The following is an 18,382-nucleotide window of genomic DNA, read 5'->3' as shown; positions in this document are numbered from 1 at the left end:
TGATCTAGCCCTGGTTATGGGAGATTTTAATGCCCAGATTGGAAATGAAAAAAGAGGTTGGGGAAACAGTCATCGGCCCACATACACCTGGAATGACGACAGTGGCACAAGACTTCTTGTTTTTGGCACATAATTCAATCTTCGTATCTGCAATTCTTTCTTCCACTATAAAAACATACACAAAAAAGACATGGATTTCACCAGCTGCCTGTACGCAGAATGAGATTGAGTATACTCATGTCTAACACTATTTTCCACCTCTGACTAACACAGATATTCAGAGGATCAGATATAGGGAGCGGTCACTATTTGTTGAAAGCAAACATCAAATTGAAGTTTTTAAAGCACTCAAAAAGAAAACACTCAGATTATTCAATACAAAGAAACTACAAGATTGCAGGATACGAAAAGAGCACCAGATAGTGGTCAAGAATAGGTTTGAAGCTCTTAAAGTTCTTGAAGAAAACGAAGTGGGGAAAAATACTGAGATCTTTTCAAAACAGCTATGTTAGAAGCAGCTGAAAAGATTTTTGCTTTCTCTTTCTACCTATTAAGAACAGTGGATCTCAGAAGAAACATGAAAAATTATAGACAAAAAGACAATAAAAGGCTCTATACTGTAACATGCAACTGAAGAAACTAAACAAACCTATAGGAATCTAGATAAAGCAGTAAAGAATCAATGCAAAAAAGATAAGGGAAATTGGATAGAAAGAAAGGCTAGTGAAGCTGAAGAAGCAGGGGAAAGAAACAATACCCGAACAGTCTACACGATCCTGAAACAGTTAATAGGATATGGATCAAAATTCAGAAGTGTCACAGTAAATGGGGAAACAAGGGAAAAAAATGTAAAACAGAGGAGGAACAAGAAAGTAGAGGGGTGGAACACTTCCACAAAGTGCTAAACTAACCAGAACCGATTTACAAGACTGGAATTGAACAATGACAAACCATTAGACCTAGATAGAGATTTATCTGAGGTAAAAATCGAAGTTTAAAAAAAAAAAAAAGCATTGCAGAAGCTGAAAAACAAGGCATCTGGGTTGGATAGCATCCAGCCTCTTATTTAGCCGGAATCTTAATTAGCTGATATATCTAAAGATTATTTACTAAGTGCTCTGTTGCAGTTTCTTTCTGTATAATGAGTTTTGTAACACCATTCAAGGGACTTTCAATAGAAATAAGATCCAGCCTGACTTCCTGTGAAGAGATGTTTTTGATACCCTGTACTTTCTTGTATCAGTTCCTTCTGTTGAGCTACATCCTATCTTCAATATGTTAAGATTGGGTTGGGATTTAATTATTTTGTGACTAGTACAGGGACAGAAATAAGAGTGATAGCTTTTGGCCAAGTTACCACACCATACCTTTTACTATAAGTGGGGCCCTACTACCTTCATGCTCCATTTTCGTCAATTTCTGTCACAGGATTTTAAAAAATCATAAATTTCATGATTTCCACTATTTAAATCTGAAATTTCACAGTTTAATTTTAGGGGTCCTGACCCAAAAAGGATGGGGGTGAGTCGGGGTTTGCAGTACTGCTATCCTTGCCATTCCTGGTAGCAGTGCTGCCTTCAGAGCTGGGTAGCTGGAGAGTGGTAGCTCCTGGCTAGGAACCCAGTTCTGAAGGCAGAGCCCCTGGCAGTAGCAGAGCTGAAGTAAGAAGGTATAGTATAGTATTACTACCTTTAAGTCCGTGCTGCTGCTGATGGGGTGCTGCCTTCACAACTGGGTGCCTGGTCCATAGCCTCTGCTCTCCATATGCCCAGCTTTGAAGGCAGCGCAGAAGTAAGGGTGGCAATACCATGAACCCCCTAAGTAACTGCACTGCCCCATCACCTCTCCTTTAGGTCAGGACCCCCTCTTTGAGAAATGCTAACCTCCCCTGTGAAATCTGTAGTGAATAGGACAAAAGCACACACAAGACCAGCTTTCACAGCTTTTTCTGGCTGTGAACTTGGTAGAGTCCTAACTATAAAATTTCATAACAGCTCCTTGTCTTGGAAGTAGTGAAGGGGTGAGGGAGCTAAGGCCCCTGTTCACTGAAGCTGCTATGGGCCTTTACCCTCTTGATGCTCACATTCATTGCATTTTAACATTTCCCCCAATTACGGGGCTTACCTTAGTCACAAGCCTGACCACTTAAACCAACATCACATACAGCACTACTCTGAGTCTAAAATTAGAGGGTTAGGAGCATCAATTACATCCCCCCATTAATTTTGGCTCCAGTGAGGGAAAACTAGCACCTGCTGCCAGCACCAGCTGCTGGAAGTGTTATCCTGTACATTGAAGACATCAGTTGTGACATGTACCGGCACCAGTCAAACGGTACACAGACTACTTCAGTGTCCAGATGTCTATGCCCCACCACTGGCTATGAGCAACCGGAGCCTGATATACATAGTGTGACACAATGTACTACATCCGACCACTAAACCCAAAGGAAAAAGGGGAAGGAAGGAGGGATTAAAAAGAGGCCTGCTCCTCCTGCATTCTTCCTTCATTTGCTAGCTAATCCCAATGCTTGAAAAGCACTGGGAATTAATTCACTGCAGCCTCCCTTACAACAGAGAGCTGCCCTTGGCCAGAGGATGCTGCAGCCAACCAAGGTGTGTGACTTCGGCCTACAGCTAGAAATCTGTGCTACACATGAGGGTCTCCAATCTTCTAGATTCTCCATCAGTCAGTTCTTGGGGAGAGGAGTCTGATTTCAGCTAGTTTCATCCCCAAAACAATCACATGTAGTGGAGGAAAAACTTCATAGCAACAGAGCTAATTGCTCACAAGCTGCAAACTCTCCTCAGCTATGTGTCCTTTGAAACTCTTGTCTGTTTCCTGTCCTTTTTATGTTGTTTAATTTATTTGTGCTGGAGTGTGTGTGTGTGTGTGTGGGGGGGGGGGGGTTTGCAACTCTGTACATCCAGGGAGAACCTGATCTAACAATCTGTTCATGTCTTAGTAATAAAAGCATCCGGTCCAGAAGGCACCAGCTGTAACCTCAATGGAACTGTTCCGTTACAAATCATAATGTATTATCACACTAAAGACATTACTTTGTAACTTACTGTTGACTAATGTAGACCCTTTCCAGGCTACCCAGCTATATGATGAGCATAGGTGCAGACGTGTGAGTTTCCAAGGACTCTAGGGGCTAATGCAAACTGCTATCAACCTTAGCTCTGAAATTCTTTTTCTACTTTCTTGTCTGTCACTTTGGCTTGTAAACTGATGACTTTTGTCTGTAGTTAAAATAAGTGTGGTTTTATCAGCAGATTCTAAACCTTGATTGTGCTTCTACAGAGTTATGAACACCGGAGACCAAAAGCAAAGCAAATACAGTATAGTACTGTGATAAACTACTTAAAAATTAAAGGGAAAAGTTAAAAAAAAAATTTTACAAGGTAAGGAAACTTTCTGTGCTTGTTTCATTTAAATTAAGATGGTTAAAAGCACCATTTTTCTTCTGCATAGATAGTAAAGGTTCAAAACTGTATTAAGACAGTGTTCAGTTGTAAACTTTTGAAAGAACAACCGTAATTTTGTTCAGAGTTACAAACATTTCACAGCTACAAACAACCTCCCTTCCCATGAGGTTTGTAACTCTGAGGTTCTACTGTATTGAAGTCAATAGGAGTAAGAGCAGGCCCTAAGTGACCTTTCCCATACTATTTATAAGAGGGACCTCAAATGGGTAAAATCTAAATTTTATTAAAATGTTGGGACATCTAAAGATGTAATACAATTAGAAGAAAAAACCTATAAGTTTGGAGGACACAGTCATGTTGGATGAGTATTGCAAAATTTGGGCTTAGCTGTAGTGGACCCTTGAATTTACTGAATTTTTTTAACTTGATAAGAGTGACATACGTTGTCAGTAACTACCGGTGTGGTGCTCTGCTCTTGTTTGATGATAACAGTCGTCTGCATGCATGTTCCCTCTGTGTGCTGCCCCGGCTCTGCACAGATAGCTGACACAGCAAACCCCGAGAGAACCCCCAAAGACCACCGACTCTAGTAAGGTACGAAGGAACCCAAGCCAGGTATATTGTCAAACGAAGTACAGTAATAGTTTCCTATAGACTCCACAGGACATACTCCAAATATGTGTCCCCTGGCAATGGACACGGCTCAGTCAGTGGTGGGACATGCTACTGCCCCCTAGGTTAGACAAAGATACACACTCGGGGACCTACTTTTATACAGTTACAGGACAGATTACTCATCCCTACTGATGTATTGAAGTACAGCCCCTTGGCTCATTAGGGTGCTGTCTCCTCCTTTGATCATGTTGTTTCAAACATATAGCGCTATCCATCATGCTGTCCTTTTGACCCTGTCTTTAAGATGCACCTGCCTGTTCCTTGTTATGTCTGTGGAGTGTCCTGATGTCATCTTGGCACAAGTTCCTCTTACACTGCTCTACAGCCAAAATGCTTCTGAAATAAATGTAGTCAAACTTTACTAATTCTGGGTCACTGAGACCGAAAATTATGCTTAAAATTGTTGATTGGCTCTAGTTTTTAAGATATGCTATTGGGTCAGTATATACGACCCTTGACTTGGGAATGGCGGAGGATAAGTGAGTTATAAAGGGAAGGGATCTCAATTTAAACCAGAAATGACTAAAATACATCTTTGACTGGATCTATGAATAAATCTATGACTGGGTTTGGACAGTACTTGCTTTTTAGGCAAAACAATGAATGATGCGATCTGAAGCTGGTATTGCGTCATACATGATATGAATTGCATCATGTTATTCCTAGAAGTCATGGATGATGCAATCATAACGAAGCTTCCATCACTCTGCTGAACAAATTGCCCTATATCAGCTCTAGAAATCATACAGTGTCGTGCTCTATTTGTCACTGTTTGATTTTTGCAAAGGGACACATTTCTGTTTAGCCAAAATGAGCAGAGATGCCTCGTACTTGTGTGAACAGTGCAGATAACTTCTGCTATGTTTGTGGTGAAGTGACTTTTGCATCACAAACGCGCAGTATAACCACTATGGTTAAGAAAGCCTATCACCTTTATTTTGGCTGCAAAATTGGAGATCAGGACAAGAGGTGGGCCCCACACATATGCTGCAACACTTGTGCAACAAATCTTCGCCAGTGGTTGAACAGGAAAAGGAAATCTATGCCTTTTGCAGTGCCAATGATTTGGAGAGAGCCAACAGATCATACCAGCAATTGTTACTCTGCATGGTGCCTCCAGTTGGGAAAGGTGTGTCAAAGAAGAAAAAGTGGACTGTGCATTATCCAAACATTCCATCAGCTGTACGCCCAGTACCCCACGGAGAAGGACTGCCGGTTCCTGATGCACCAGAATCATTCTCACTTGAGTCAGACGAGGAAGAGGATGAAACTTCTGGTCCTGAACCATCAATGTCACAGGACCCACATTTTCTCCCATCCTCCTCCTCTGAACCACACCTCATAACACAAGGTGAACTGAATGACCTTGTCAGGGATTTGGAACTACCCAAATGTAAGGCAGAGCTGTTGGGCTCCAGACTACAGCAGTGGAATCTCCTGGCAGGTGATGTTAGGGTTTCCATGTTCCGTGACCGTCAAAAGAATCTTGTCCCATTCTTCTTCATGGAAGGTGATCTTGTAGCCTGCAACAACATCGATGGTGTGATGGCAGCCCTCAACGTCGTTCACGATCCAGATGAGTGGAGACTGTTCATTGATTCATCGAAGACGAGTCTTAAAGCTGTTTTACTGCATAATGGCAATGTTTTGCCATCAATTCCAGTTGGTCATGCAGTCCATATGAAGGAAACCTATGACAACATGAAACAACTTTTGAGGTGCATAAACTATGACCAACATCAGTGGCAGCTTTGTGGCGATTTGAAGGTTGTTGCTCTCGTGCGTGGTCTGCAGACTGGATACACAAAGTACTGCTGTTTTCTCTGCGAATGGGACAGTCGTGCAAGAGATTCCCACTACATCAAGAAAGATTGGCCACTCCGGCAGTCATTGGAGCCTGGGAGGTTCAGCATCCACCATTGTTGAATCAAGGAAGATTTTGTTACCACCCGTACACATCAAGCTGGATCTGATGAAGAACTTTGTCAAGGCCATTGACAAAACACAAGCAGCTTTCAAGTACCTCCGTGGAAAATTTCCAAGGTTAAGTGAAGCTAAGATAACAGAAGGTGTCTTTGTTGGTCCTCAGATTCGTGAGCTTCTTCGAGATGATGCATTTGACCATGCACTGCGTGGCAGGGAAAAGACGGTATAGAAAGCCTTCCAGTTAGTGTCCAATAAATTTTCTCGGAAACAACAAGGCAGACAACTCCAGGTTGTTGGTGGAAAGCCTCCTCAAGGCATACAAAAGCCTTGGTTGCAACATGTTACTAAAGATACATTTTTTGCACTCTCATCTAGATTTTTTTCCACCGAACTGCGGAGCAGTGAGCGATGAGCACTGTGAGCGATTTCACCAGGACATTGCAACAATGGAGAAACACTATCAGGGCAAATGGAGCCCATCAATGCTTGCAGACTATTGCTGGACAGTGACATGAGATGCTCCATTTAATGAATACAAGAGACAAGCCAAGAAGGGCCGAGTAGACACTGAATAGGACTAAACTATGTACATAATATTTTTTTGCCTTTTGTTTCATAATAAATTTTATTTATATAACCCTTTTGCTGATTTTTAAAGTGTTACATAAACAGGACAGTGAAATATTATCATGTAAAGCAACCATAATCACATGAAAAGACCTAGCTTTACAATTTATGATTAAAACTCTATCTACACAATATACATAGACATAAAATGTAAAAACTTAAATATCTTAGAAACAGTAGCCAATCAGTTGTTTTAATTGTCATATTTGAATTCAGCACATCAAAATACATAATCAATAGCACATTTTATCTCTGAAGCAGATGACTTCTCAAAAATTGTAGACCAGTGTATTAGCACTTATGTGTGGATGCACCTGCTTCTAACAACCCTCTGCTCGCCAACTTCTGTGGGCGGTGCCTGCCTCTGGCTTACAGCCCAGCTTTTGCTTAGCAATGCCTGGAAGTACTTTGGTTCAGGTTTCAGGCCTCAGACCGGGTCTCTGACACAAGAGTTTGTTTCAGGGCCTCATCTTACTACAACATATAATCTAAACTACAATTTCTAGCTTCTGACTTGTATCATGAAGTCTTACGTCAGTGGGGATGGCAGCCTGTTTCTTTTGCTCTGGCTGGTGCACTGAGTCCATTGGCAAGCCACTGTTCGTATCGTCTATGGAATTTTTAAGAGGCTCTTTCAGGCAGAAGATCTTCCCTCTCCAACAACATTAAAGGAAAACATCCTCAGTGGATGTTGAACGATATTTTGTTTTCTTAAAGAGGGGAGTTAAAAAGTCAAAATCAACCTCCATTTACATCCCATGTTTTGGAGCAAGAAGTTGTTAGCATTTTACTAAAAGCAAATTAGGCACTTGTGGGTCAAGGAGAAGCATAGTTCAAGAGTTATGGAACTCTTTTTACGCAAGTTTTACATCTTAGAGTTGTGTTTTAGAGGATTCTGATGCCAGTCAAAAATTATTTGTCCCATAATCTACTCCTTAATTTATTGTTCTGTTCCCTTAAACAAGGAAACAGTTGCTCCACATTAGCAACTAAGGGGGATTCCAAATTAGAACCAGTAAGAACTATGGGTAATGGTTTCAAAGGTGCGTTCTTGCACTTTTGCCTACTTCAAGAAAATGTTATTGTTGTAAGTTAAGAGCAGAAGTGAATGTTGCCTGCTTTAATGTTGATTAAATATTTAAAAAAAAAAAACATAGTTTATCTTTTCCCACAGTGACCCATTGCCTATGCTAACAGTTCCTTCCTGGACTGAGAATTTGGTTAGGGAAAAAACCGGATTGCGTGGGATGTAAAAAGCTGCTGAAAGCTGGAACATGTAATGGAGAAGAAAACAGCTCTGCAACCTTCCTAAAATCCCTAACCCAAGATCAGGCTAGAACCTGGCTTCAATCCAGGTACAGTGTTTAAGTCAGGGGTTCTCAAACTGGGGGCTGGGATCCCTCACGGGGTCATGAAGTTATTACATGGGGGTCCAGTACATCTGTTAGTCTTAAAGGTGCCACAGGACTCTGTTGCTTTTTACAGGGTGGGTCCTGAGCTGTCAGCCTCCAGCCCAAACCCTGCTTATAATGGCGTTAAATATATGAAAAAGTTATTTTAATTTATAAGGAGCGGTCGCACTCAGAGGCTTGCTCTGTGAAAGGGGGCACCAGAACAAAAGTTTGAGAACCCCTGATTTAAGTATTTCAAGCTGGCCAAGAATAACAGCCCCAAAGGAAAGGCAGAGGGAGGGATTCCAGCTTTTAGTTTGCAGCTTAAAAAAAAACAACCAACAAAAAAACCTCCCTGGGCTGGTGCGGGTTTTGGAGTCTCCCTGGGCTAGGCAAGAAAAGGAAAAACAATCCCTCCCGCTCCCCCTTAGTATTCGAGGCAGGCATGCGCTAGTTTCCCCCTTGTCCCCGGGCTCCTCTCCCGCCCCTTTCTCCTGCCTCTTCCCCACCCCCTGCTCGCCTCTCTCAGTCCTTCCACCCCCGTTGGCGATTGCAGAGCGCGGGGCAGCGCAGCGCAGCCCGGGATCCCCCCGCGCGCACTGTTGGCCGGGGAGCAGCCAAGCGCTATCCCCGGGCCGGGGCGCGCCCGCCACGTATAGCAGGGAACCCGGGGGCTCTCAAGCCTGTATTATCCGCACGTGAAGGGCTCTGCGCACCGCAGCCCACTCAAGAGCAAGACTTTGCTTTTCTGCCCTTGGTCCCTAGGGGCTGGCCACGGCTTTCCCGTGCCACAGCGCCGAGCCCCCCACCCCACCTACCTGCTGTCCCTACCGCTTCCCTGCGGCTGTCCAGCAACAGCGCTGCAGCGCGCCAGGGGTTAATAGCGCTGCGGGGAGGAAGCGCATGTTAGCGCGGAGCAATAGCTGTCGGTAGCGGTGTACACCGGGGGCAGGGGGAGCAGACCGCACTCCGCAGTCACTCCCCTGCAGGAGCCGGGACCGGTTCTTTCGCCCCAGCGCCCGTCCGAACCAAGATGCTGGATCAGATCGCGCTGCTCGCCGCTGTGACCGTTCTGGGAGTCTTGGAGCAAGGTAGGGCGCCCGGCCGCGTTCCCATTAGTCTAGTCAGTGCAGCGCTGGGGGTGTGGATGGGGTTACCAGGCTGTGCGGGATGAAAGGCTGCTTTTGTCCTGGGCGGTAAATGATGCAAATAGTTTGGGGGGTGCTCGGGATGAAAATGGTTATCGCCACCGCTGGCATTTGAGTTGCAAAGAACTCAAATGACTTGCAGCCCTCAAACCCCGTCATGTGCTACAGAAATGAAAATGAAGTGTTATCTGGAAACTAACAATTGACTCACCGGCGTTATCGATGAAATATTCTGCACGGTTGATTTATTTTGTAAGTTGCCGTAATTTTGCACAAATAAAAGAGCGGTGGCAAAGTATCCAAACTAAAGTCAGTGGGATACCGCTCAGTGCTTTGAGGAAACTTTTATGGTATTTTAAGGTACGCAAGCACATGTAGAGGTGGAAAATCTCTGTGGCAGAGATGTACATTGTCGTTTAACATATAGACCTATTCCTAGTGCTTCACCGGCAATGCCAACATGTTATACCCTGCATTCTCTGTAGTAGGTATTCTGTTTCTATACAGCTTATTTAAATCTATTAAATGGATTAATAGTGGATGATAAATAAGAAGAGACAATAATGCAGTGTAACAAAAAAGCCAATCTGACATTCTAGGCTGTATCATCACAAGCATCAGAGCAAGAGGCATTAATTAGTCTCACTCTCTAGGACAGTGGTTCTAACCTTTCCAGACTACTGTGCCCCTTTCAGGAGTCTGATTTGTCTTGAGTACCTCCACAAGTTACATCTCACTTAAAAATTACTTGCTTACAAAATCAGACTCGGGGTATGTCTACACTACGAAATTAGGACGAATTTATAGAAGCCGGTTTTATAGAAATCGTTTTTATACAGTCGATTGTGTGTGTCCCCACATAAAATGCTCTACGTGCATGAAGTCGGCGGACCGCGTCCACAGTACCGAGGCTAGCATCGACTTCCGGAGCGTTGCACTGTGGGTAGCTATCCCACAGTTCCCGCAGTCTCCACCGCCCATTGGAATTCTGGGTTGAGATCCCATTGCCTGATGATGCAAAAACAATGTTGCGGGGGGTTCTGGGTACATGTCGTCAGGCCCCTCCCCCTCTGTCAGAGCAATGGCAGACAATGGATTTGCACCTTTTTACCTGGGTTACCTGTGCAGATGATGTACCACGGCAAGCATAGAGCCGGCTCAGCTCACTATCACAATATGTCATCTGGGTGCCGGCAGGCGTGGTACTGCATTGTTACACAGAAGCAGCTAATTGCCTTTTGGCAATAGACAGTGCAGTATGACTGGTAGCCGTCATCGGCTATCTGGGTGCTGGCAGACGTGGGGCTGCATTGCTACACAGCAACAGCCCCTTGCCTTTTGGCAGTGGATGGTGCATTACGACTGGTATCCATCATCGTCGTACTCTGCAATGAGTTCGGTCAGAGGCACCTGGGCAGACATTTTTTGTCTCCTGGAGACTCAGTCCTGCCGGCAGTCCTATTGAACTGTCTTGACGACGATGGCTAGCAATCGTAATGCAGCATCTTCTGCCAAGCACCCAGAAGATGCCGATGGCTATCAGTCATGCTGCACCGTCTGCTGCCAGCCTAAGATGAAAAAGATAGATGGACCAGATTTGTTCTGTATTCATTTGCTTCCCCCTCCCTCCATGAAATCACCGGCCTGCTAAACCCAGGGTTTTGAGTTCAATCTTTGGGAGGGCCATTCTGTGTGACAGTTGTTTGTGTTTCTCCCTGATGCACAGCCGCCTTTGTTGATTTTAATTCCCTGTAAGCCATGTCGTCACTCGCCCCTCTCTCCCTCCGTCAGACAATAGTTTCGCGCCTTTTTTAAGCCCAGACGCCATAGCACTGGGATCATGGAGCCTGCTCAGATCACCGCGGCAATTATGAGCACTATGAACACCATGCGCATTGTCCTGGAGTATATGCAGAGCCAGAACATGCCAAAGCAAAACCAGGCGAGGAGGCGATTGCAGCGCGGCGACGAGAGTGATGAAGAAATTGACATGGACATAGACCTCTCACTAAGTATGGGCCCCAGCAATGTGCAAATCATGGTGTTACTGGACAGGGTTCATGCCGTGGAACACTGATTCTGGGCCCGGGAAACAAGCACATACTGGTGGGACCGCATCGTGTTGCAGGTGTGGGACGATTCCCAGTGGCTGCGAAACTTTCGCATGCATAAGGGCACTTTCATGGAACTTTGTGACTTGCTTTCCCCTGCCCTGAAGCGCCAGAATACCAGGATGAGAGCAGCCCTCACAGTTGAGAAGCGAGTGGCGATAGCCCTGTGGAAGCTTGCAACGCCAGACAGCTACCGGTCAGTCGGGAATCAATTTGGAGTGGGCAAATCTACTGTGGGGGCTGCTGTGATCCAAGTAGCCAACGCAATCAAAGACCTGCTGATATCAAGGGTAGTGATTCTGGGGAACGTGCAGGTCATAGTGGATGGCTTTGCTGCATTGGGATTCCCAAACTGTGGTGGGGCGATAGACGGAACCCATATCCCTATCTTGTCACTGGAGCACCAAGCCACCGAGTACATAAACCTCAAGGTTAAAGTACTTTTCAATGCTGCTGCAAGCCCTGGTGGATCACAAGGGATGTTTCACTAACATCAATGTGGGATGGCCGGGAAAGGTACATGATGCTCGTATCTTCAGGAACTCTGGTCTGTTTCAAAAGCTGGAGGAAGGGACTTTCTTCCCGGACCAGAAAATAACCGTTGGGGATGTTGAAATGCCTATAGTTACTTTGGGGACGCAGCCTACCCCTTAATGCCATGGCTCATGAAGCCATACACAGGCAGCCTGGACAGTAGTCAGGACCTGTTCAACTATAGGCTGAGCAAGTGCAGAATGGTGGTAGAATGTGCATTTGGACGTTTAAAAGCGCGCTGGCGCAGTTTACTGACTCGGATAGACCCCAGCGAAACCAATATTCCAATTGTTATTGCTGCTTGCTGTGCGCTTCACAGTATCTGTGAGAGTAAGGGGGAGACATTTATGGCGGGGTGGGAGGTTGAGGCAAATTGCCTGGCCGCTGATTACGCGCAGCCAGACACCAGGGCAGTTAGAAGAGTACAGCAGGGCGCGGTGTGCATCAGAGAAGCTTTGAAAACCAGTTTTGTGGCTGGCCAGGCTACAGTGTGAAACTTCTGTTTGTTTCTCCTTGATGAACCCTCCCCCCCCCGGTTCACTTTACTTCCCTGTAAGCTAACCACCCTTCCCTCCCCGCTTCGAGCACCGCTTGCAGAGGCAATAAAGTCATTGTTACTTCACATTCATGCATTCTTTATTAATTCATCACACAACTAGGGGGATAACTGCCAAGGTAGCCCGGGAGGGGTGGGAGAGGAGGGAAGTGCCAGGTGGGATGGGGGAGGAGGGAAGGACAAGGACACACTGCAGTTTAAAACTTAAAAACTTTAACTCTTATTGAAGGCCAGCCTTCTGATGCTTGGGCAATCATCTGGGATGGAGTGGCTGGGTGGCCGGAGGGCCCCCCCCCCGCGTTCTTGGGTGTCTGGGTGAGGAGGCTATGGAACTTGGGGAGGAAGGCTGTTGGTTACACAGGGGCTGTAGCGGTGGTCTCTGCTCCTGCTGCCTTTCCTGCAGCTCAACCATACGCTGGAGCATATCAGTTTGATGCTCCAGCAGCTGGAGCATCGACTCTTGCCTTCTGTCAGCAAGCTGACTCCACCTATCCTCTTCAGCTCGCGATTCAGCCCGCCACCTCTCCTCTCTTCATATTGTGCTTTTTTGCACTCTGACATTGACTGCCTCCACGCATTCTGCTGTGCTCTGTCAGCGTGGGAGGACATCTGGAGCTCCGAGAACGTATCATCCCGAGTGCACCTTTTTCTCCTTCTAATCTTCACTAGCCTCTGCGAAGGAGAAACATTTGCAGCTGGTGGAGGAGAAGGGCGAGGTGGTTAAAAAAGACACATTTTAGAGAACAATGGGTACACTCTTTCACGTTAAATTTTGCTGTTCACATTACACAGCACATGTGCTTTCGTTACAAGGTCGCATTTTTCCTCTTATATTGAGGGCCTGCCGGTTTGGTGTGAGAGATCACTCATGCAGTGCCAGGCAACAGAATTCGGCTTGCAGGCAGCCATGGTAAGCCACAGTCTTTTGACTTTTTTAACCTTCATAACATGTGGGAATGGTTTCAAACAGCAGCACCCTTATTTCCCATACCAAGCACCCATTGGGTTGGCCATTTAAAATGGGTTTGCAATGTAAAAGGAGGGGCTGCGGTTTCCAGGTTAACATGCAGCACAAACCCAACTACCCCCCACACACACACCACACACACCCAATTCTCTGGGACGAGCACTTCACCCTCCCCCTCACCGCATGGCTAACAGCGGGGAACATTTCTGTTCAGCCAAGCAGCAATGGGCACCTCTGAATGTCCCCTTAATAAAATCACCCCATTTCAACCAGGTGACTGTGAATGATATCACTCTCCTGAGGATAACAAAGAGAGATAAGGAATGGATGTTGTCTGCATGCCAGCAAACACCGGGACCATACACTGCCATGCTTTGTTATGCAATGATTCCAGACTACGTGCTACTAGCCTGGCGTGGTAAAGTGTCCTACCATGGCGGACGGGATAAGGCAGCCCTCCCCAGAAACCTTTTGCAAAGGCTTTGGGAGTACATCAAGGAGAGCTTTCTGGAGATGTCCCTGGAGGATTTCTGCTCCATCCCCATACACGTTAATAGACTTTTCCAGTAGCTGTACTGGCCGCGATTGCCAGGGCAAATTAATCATTAATCATTAAACATGCTTGCTTTTAAACCATGTGTAATATTTACAAAGGTACACTCACCAGAGGTCCCTTGTGTGCCCTCAGGGTCTGGGAGCACGCCTTGGGTGAGTTTGGGGGTTACTGGTTCCAGGTCCAGGGTGATAAACATACCCTGGCTGTTGGGGAAACCGGTTTCTCCGCTTCCTTGCTGTGAGCTATCTTCATTGTCTTCATCATCATCTTCCTCGTACCCTGAACCCGCTTCCCTGTTGCGTGATTCTCCATTGATGGAGTCAAAGCACAGGGTTGGGGTAATGGTGGCTGCACCCCCTAGCATGGCATGCAGCTCCGCGTAGAAGCGGCATGTCTGCGGCTCTGCCCCGGACCTTCTGTTTGCCTCTCTGGCTTTGTGGTAGACTTGCCTTAGTTCCTTAATTTTCACGCGGCACTGCTGTGCGTCCCTGTTATGGCCTCTGTCCTTCATGGCCTTTGAGACTTTTTCTAATATTTTGCCATTTCGTTTACTGCTAGTTTCGGAGGAGGAGTAAAGAAACCAGTTTAAAGGGCCCTTTAAGTAAAAAAAAAAGAGCTACGTCGTGTGGAGGTGTCCAGGCTTAATTCGATTTAACGCTGCTAAATTCGACCTAAACTCGTAGTGTAGACCAGGCCTTAGAAATACAAAAGTGTTGCAGCAACCTAGTACTGAAAAATTGCTGACTTTCTCATTTTGTCTGTATGAAATTTTAATTTGTACTGACGACTTTGCTAGTGCTTGTTATGTAGCCTGTTGTAAAACTAGAGAAATATCTAGATGAGTTGAGGTACCCCCTGGAAGACCTCTGCGTAACCCCAGGGGTACACGTACCCTGGTTGAGAACCACTGCTCTAGGACTCTGAGCCCATGCCTAGATTCCTGCATTAAATTTTAGATATTGATAAACTGGAAGAATTCAGAAAAAAGCAAGAAAACTGATCAAGGGGTGGAGAGAGTGAATTTTTGAGGTAAGAGATTTTTAAGAAGTACCACTTGATTAAGCAGTAATGACTACAGAGGAGGGAGGAGAAGTATGACAGACTACAACTGTCAACCCTTATTTAAGAGACTAGGTGGGTGAGGAAGTATCTTTTATTGGACCAACTTCTGTTGATGAGAGAAGCCTTTGAGCCACACAGAGCTCTTCAGCTCTGGGAAAGGTACTCTCAGTGTCACAGCTTAATACACAGTGGAACAGATATATGCTAAACCAGTGGTCCCCAACCTTTTTCGTCTGGCGGGCACCAGACAGAGAGCCATAGAGGACCGTGGTGGCGGACGAGCATCTGCCGAAATGCCGCCAACAAGCGGCGTTATCCAGAGGCATCGCCACCTAAATGGTGGCATTTCGGTGGATGCTCGTCCGCCGACCGGTACATGGGCGCACTTAGACGCCCTGGCAGGCGCCATGGCACCCTTGGGCACCGCGTTGGGGACCCCTGTGCTAAACAATCTGTTCCACCTTGCATTTAGCTGTGACATTGGGAGTATCTTTCCCAGACCTGAAAACGAGCTCTGTGTGGCTTGAAAGCTTGTCTCTCTCACCCAAAGAAGTTGGTCCAATAACAGATATTATTACCTTACGCACCTTGTCTCTCTAATATTTTGGGACCAACACATTTACAACAACACTACATACAACCAGTATTTGAACAGTATATACCAGAGGTAGAAAATTTATTTAGTCCAGTCCAAGGAGTCCAAGGAGTACTGGAATTAGAGTTAAGAGAAGAGATCCTCGGGTTGAACATCACGGAGGAGACTGTTGCAGCTGTATAGAGAAGGTTGAGTTGAATGGGTTTTGGGGGTGGAGGGCGGTTGGTTTTTTTACTTGAAGTAAGGATTCAATCTCTTTACACTATATTTTTCATACATAGCAATCTCATTACAATTACAGTTCTCATCTTAGAGTTTAGAATTAATTTGCTGAGAATTTACAAGGAAATCTGTTAATTAGTTTAGGAGTTATAATTCATTTTAAAATGTGTCCTTTAAGGAATCTGGCACCTTGTCAGACCATTTTTTGTCCCTAACAGTCCTAATAATGGAATGATACAGACTCTTCAAACTTTTCTTTCAGTTAAAGCTAACCGAAATTATGGCCATAGGCTACACTTTTTGGAATTAATAGTCATTTTTCATATTCATTAAGTGAAAGTTTCTTCAAGTAGAGGCTGAAGAATGTTCTCTATACAGAGACTTGCACAAAGAACTGCCCTCTTTCAAAATGGCTTCCACATTTACCATTGTTCCCACTGGGAGTGAGGCTACAGAGTGCCCTCAATTAGCCATTTTGAGAAAGGGATAGACACCATCTTCCCAGAGGGGCATTGTGTCGTCTCAATCCCATTGAAAACAATGGGAAATGGTGGCTGTTTTGAAAGAGGGCACTTGTTCATGAGTTCCTCTGAAAGAGATTTTATGCATCAGCTTCTGATATGACAAACTTGTTATGAAAAATTATGACAAATACTAATTTCCCATGGGGAGGTGGAATTAATGTAGGTTGGCCATTCACAGATCCCCACAACACCGGACAATTTGATACTTCTAGGAATGACATGGGTCTGCATGATCCTGCCCATGCTGGCATGTGCACATGCAAGGTTACCTGGCAAGCCATTTTGAAGCGCACGCTGCCCCGCCCAGGTGACCTCATCTGCGCAGTCACAGGGGCAGGGTAGTGCACTCTTCAACATGGTGTCCCCTGTCAGCTACCAGACAAAACCATGACTGGTTTTGCCTCAGTGCCAGGTGGGTGGCAAACCTTAGAAAATAGGATCGTTCCGTTTAAAACCAGATGAATGGCCTGCCTTAATGTAACATGTCCTCAGAAATCATTTTAATCTAATTTGGGCCCCAAACACTATAATGATTTTAGCCATATTGTGACTATCGGAGAGAGAGAGTGAAGGTCATTTTGGGTGCTTGTTTGTTTCCATAGTTCAACATGTCAGGATTTCTTTTAAGTTTAAGCTTAACTCCAAATTTCTTGGGTATTTAAGGCTTGATTGGGGGAACAGTTGAAATATCCCTGTACTGTATTTTACCCAGAATTCAGCTTTAATTCCATTTTAACATAGGCTTGATCTGGGATTAAAGAAATGTTTCCTGACCATAAGAATTATTAGATGGTGGAAGCACCATTCCTCTCCAACACTTAAAATTAGACTGAACAAGGAATTTGAAAGTATAGTGTAACAAGGTAATCTTCCATTGGCAGTGAGATGAGCTAGCTTTTTCAGGTCTAATTGCTCTATTACTCTGAGTATACTCTGCGGTTGAGTAGAGGAATTCTACCTCCCTCAAAACATTCAGTTCATCTGAATTTGCAATTGAAGGGTATGTCTACACTACCCATTGGATCGGCGGGTAGCAATCGATCTATCGGGGATCGATTTATTGCGTGTAGTGTAGACATGATAAATCGATCCCTGATCACTCTCCCGTCGACTGCTGAACTCCAGCTTGGAGAGATGCGGAAGCAAAGTCGACGGGGGAGCCGCAGCCATCGATCCCGCGCCACGAGGATGCGAAGTAAGCGATTCTAAGTCGATCTAAGATATATTGACTTCAGCTACGCTATTCTCATAGCTGAAGTTGCATATCTTAGATTGATTCCCCCCCCCCCCGAGTTCCCCAGTGTAGACCAGGCCGAAGACTCAGGTTTTGTACTGTCTCACCTGATTTATGTCATTCTAAAGGTGTTGGTCATCTCTGTGTAGTTAAGGTCTCGAAAATAGTTTCAGTACAAAGAGTAATTTGCTGCTGTTTCTAAATTGTAGGAGGAATGTCCTTTGGGGAGAAGAATCAGATGTTGCTAAATTTGGGGAGAATGGGCTTGTGACGGGTTGGATCACAGAAACCCCCTTGGGAGTTGCCACCCGATGTGCCAAGACTACTTCTATTCCTGTTCTCCCTGTCAGCTCAGGACTCCGGCACCCTGTCTTGCCAGGCCAGACACTCCCGTCTGCTCCAACACAGACCCAGGATCTGAATCACATGTCCCAGAGCTGCAAGTTTACCTGAAAACAGCTCACAGAAGTGTGCTTGTCTCTAGCACTCAGATGCTCAACTCCCAGTGGGGTCTAAACCCAGATAAATCCGTTTTATCCTGCATAAAGCTTTTGCAGAGTAAACTCATAAATTGTTCGCCCTCTATAACACTGATAGAGAGATATGCACAGCTGTTTGCTCCCCCAGGTATTAATACATACTCTGAGTTAATTACTAAGTAGAAAGTGATTTTATTAAATACAGGTTTCAGAGTAGCAGCCGTGTTAGTCTGTATCCGCAAAAAGAACAGGAGTACTTGTGGCACCTTAGAGACTAACAAATTTATTAGAGCATAAGCTTTCGTGGACTACAGCCCACTTCTTCGGATGCATCCGAAGAAGTG

The 18,382-nt window shown here is 45.2% G+C and overlaps 1 protein-coding gene across 1 annotated transcript in view; it reads left to right on the top strand.

Annotated features, from left to right (window-relative positions):
- Positions 1-8,469: 8,469 nt before the first annotated feature.
- LOC117882073 (leukotriene C4 synthase-like) overlaps positions 8,470-18,382 on the top strand; it is a gene marked incomplete in the record, with an annotated part of 19,245 nt that continues 9,332 nt past the window's right edge. Inside the window, 1 exon segment of the mRNA XM_034780049.1 lies at positions 8,470-9,141. Within this exon segment, the coding sequence (XP_034635940.1) occupies positions 9,084-9,141 (58 nt within the window).

This window comes from Trachemys scripta, chromosome 8 (genome assembly GCF_013100865.1).
Source record: "Trachemys scripta elegans isolate TJP31775 chromosome 8, CAS_Tse_1.0, whole genome shotgun sequence".
Classification (NCBI taxonomy): Eukaryota; Metazoa; Chordata; order Testudines; family Emydidae; genus Trachemys; species Trachemys scripta.
This window is presented reverse-complemented; position numbering and strand designations above follow the sequence as displayed.